General features: G+C 37.4%; 1 protein-coding gene across 1 annotated transcript; it reads left to right on the top strand.

Annotated features, from left to right (window-relative positions):
- Positions 1–1,306: 1,306 nt before the first annotated feature.
- On the top strand, positions 1,307–2,604 carry LOC113230220 (ubiquitin-conjugating enzyme E2 N). The gene has a single exon (XM_026464041.1). It carries the CDS (start codon positions 1,492–1,494, stop codon positions 1,945–1,947), a length of 456 nt encoding a protein of 151 aa, XP_026319826.1. The 5' UTR covers positions 1,307–1,491; the 3' UTR covers positions 1,948–2,604.
- Positions 2,605–2,962: the final 358 nt, after the last annotated feature.

The following is a 2,962-nucleotide window of genomic DNA, read 5'->3' as shown; positions in this document are numbered from 1 at the left end:
TGGGCTGACTATTATGAAAAATCATGATTCAGGCCTTTTCGGTTTTTTATCTTATACTTACCGCCATTCGCCATTTAATTAGCTTAATGTGAACTGTGAGCAGCTTTCCAAAACAATCCATTACAGACAGCACATCAATGGATATTATTAAATAGACAGAATTTACATTATTTTGATTCTGAATGTATATAAAAACTGAAGAACACTAGTTCTTATTAATATTATGTACCTACCAACCTGAAGTGTAAAATGTGTCACAATTCCTTATCAAAAATTGTATCCTACGTCATTTACTTAGCTTAGAACGTGGCAAAGTGTACCTAAAAAGGGGTCGATATCGTAGTGACCTAAAAAGCAAAGACCCGCCTATTCGATAAAATGAAAACGCAAAATGTTCACCAACCATTAGGCAATCCCCGACAAGTCGAGACAAGCTACCAAACAATAACGTGGTAATCCCAATAAGCTGAAATGTTACCATTTGCTTAATTGAAAACACCCGAAAGGATCTACGTGAATATGTATCTGAAAATGACTCATGAAGCGCCATGTATTTAGCTGCCGTAATTCTATGGCTATCGTGATGAATAGACGTTGTAAGACAAAAAAGGTGAAGTAAAAAACTAACCTACTAAGTAGGTACAGTACATGATTGGTAGCCAGTCGGTGGTATTATCGTTGTTTAGTTACTTCACAAGGACAGTTTATTTATTTCAATGAAATAATAGAAAAAATAACAGCACTAATTCCTTCTGAATACAGTGTTCTTACAATGTAGTGTATAATTTGATGCACACGTGAAATTCACGTGATGGATTTCGACGTCACGTCAGTCAAGTGAGTCGCTAATTAAGGAGTTTCAGTATAGTTTATGAGCTTAGGTGCCATCAGTCACGTAAGTAGCTCCGCATCGACGACTTGGCCTGTCTTTGTTAAACGTAAGGTTACTACTATAACTTAATAATAATAAGTTACGTTTATTAACAAAACTAACTAGTAATTTTGCAACTAATGCTGCCACCTAGGGTACAGTCATTATTTTGCTAAATGCTGCCACCTAGTATTGAATAGCGTAACTACAGTGGCTTAAGTTTTTTTTTATATTCTAATGTAACAGAAATAAACGTAAAAAATTGCACATACGGCTGTTTGTGTATTGTGTCTAAATATATTACAGTACATAAGCACTAATTATCGAGACAATGCACTTATTGATTTTAGATTGAAAACCGAATTTATCGGTTTTTTGACAAATTTCAGAACGCATCCGTTTCTATTTTGCTGTCTGTGGAGTGAAATTGAAGTCCCTTCGCTATTGTCGTCGCGTTTTCATGATAATCATGGAAAAAATGCTGATATAATTGGATAATCCGAAAGACGTGCCTCACAAATCGTCGTAAATACGTGCAGTGAAAAGACAGTTAGATATTTTATACAATTATATGATTAGTTGCTCTCATTTTACAAATTGCGCTAAACCGCATATTTAAAATGGCAGCCCTACCACGTAGAATAATCAAAGAGACACAGCGATTGATGCAGGAGCCTGTGCCGGGAATCAGCGCGGTACCCAGCGAGACCAATGCGCGCTACTTCCACGTTATCGTCACGGGCCCCGAGGATTCGCCCTTTGAAGGAGGGCTGTTCAAATTAGAATTATTTCTACCGGAAGATTATCCCATGTCAGCGCCTAAGGTTAGGTTTATAACGAAAATATACCATCCTAACATAGATCGGCTGGGTCGTATATGTTTGGACATATTGAAGGACAAGTGGAGTCCAGCGCTGCAGATCCGCACGGTACTGCTGTCGATCCAGGCGCTACTGTCAGCACCCAACCCAGATGATCCCCTGGCCAACGACGTGGCCGAACTGTGGAAGGTGAACGAGAGCGAAGCGATTCGGAACGCAAAGGAGTGGACGCGAAGATACGCCATGGACAACTGAGCGGCCGTCAGCGCCCCGCGCCCTGCAGTGCCTGTCCCTCGCGCGATCGAGCTGGACGAAACTAACAGATATATCATTAAGAGTGCAAGTTATGTTACACATCCTAGACCAAGTAACTTGTGAAGAGACAATTGTGGATAAATTTTTATGACCGGTGGACGGCGCCGGCCACCCGCCCGGCTCCGGCCGCCCTCTCGCATTTGTACGTAGCCTCGCCCTGCTCGTGCCGGAGCCAACCACGACACTACAGATCATTGTTTACCCATTCACATGTAGCTTCGTTATGATATTAGGTATGCATATTTTTTTACTATCAGTAATAGCAAATAAAATTAAATGGAGACTTAAATGTATATATTTCATGGTTACAAATTTGGTTAATTTTATACAAGGATAGCAAGTACTGTCACAAAGTTGAAAGTCGTTGTAAGGAACACCATCACTTAAGTGCAAATAAACTAATTTATCAGGTAACTGATCTCTAGTGACATACTGAATGTTAATTTAATTTTTTTTTTACTAGGCAGTGGAAGTATAGTTGTTTCGGTTTCCACTCTTATTCTGCATCAACATGATTTCACTGTGAATCTTATGTGTACTGTTTACATCTTGTATAAAAATTATCATTAAATTGTATTTATGTAAATTTAATTTGGCTTTGTGAGCAACTTCAAAATACATAATATACAAAAGCTAACCAATATTTTATTTGTGGACATCAACCAAGTTAGGGAAGGTGGAAAAAAAATAGGTTGTTTTAATACCAATGGTTCATAAAGAATCACACTCGATGTAATTGGGACACAACAATAGAAAACTGCTATTGTATTACATAATTCTATTTTATATATACACATTATATATACTCTGACCTTTTAATATCCTAACTTTGTTTATTTAATTTAGCACATAATAATCTTGAAATACATAATTAGTTGTAGGTTATCATTTCATTCATTGTATTATTTATACAAATTATTATCCTATCTTAGCTAAAGTTACTTTTGCTAGAAAT

Source organism: Hyposmocoma kahamanoa, unplaced genomic scaffold (assembly GCF_003589595.1).
Source record: "Hyposmocoma kahamanoa isolate Upper Pololo Valley unplaced genomic scaffold, ASM358959v1 63, whole genome shotgun sequence".
NCBI classification, from domain to species: Eukaryota; Metazoa; Arthropoda; class Insecta; order Lepidoptera; family Cosmopterigidae; genus Hyposmocoma; species Hyposmocoma kahamanoa.
Note: the sequence above shows the minus strand (reverse complement) of the source record. Positions and strands in the feature narration are given on the sequence as shown.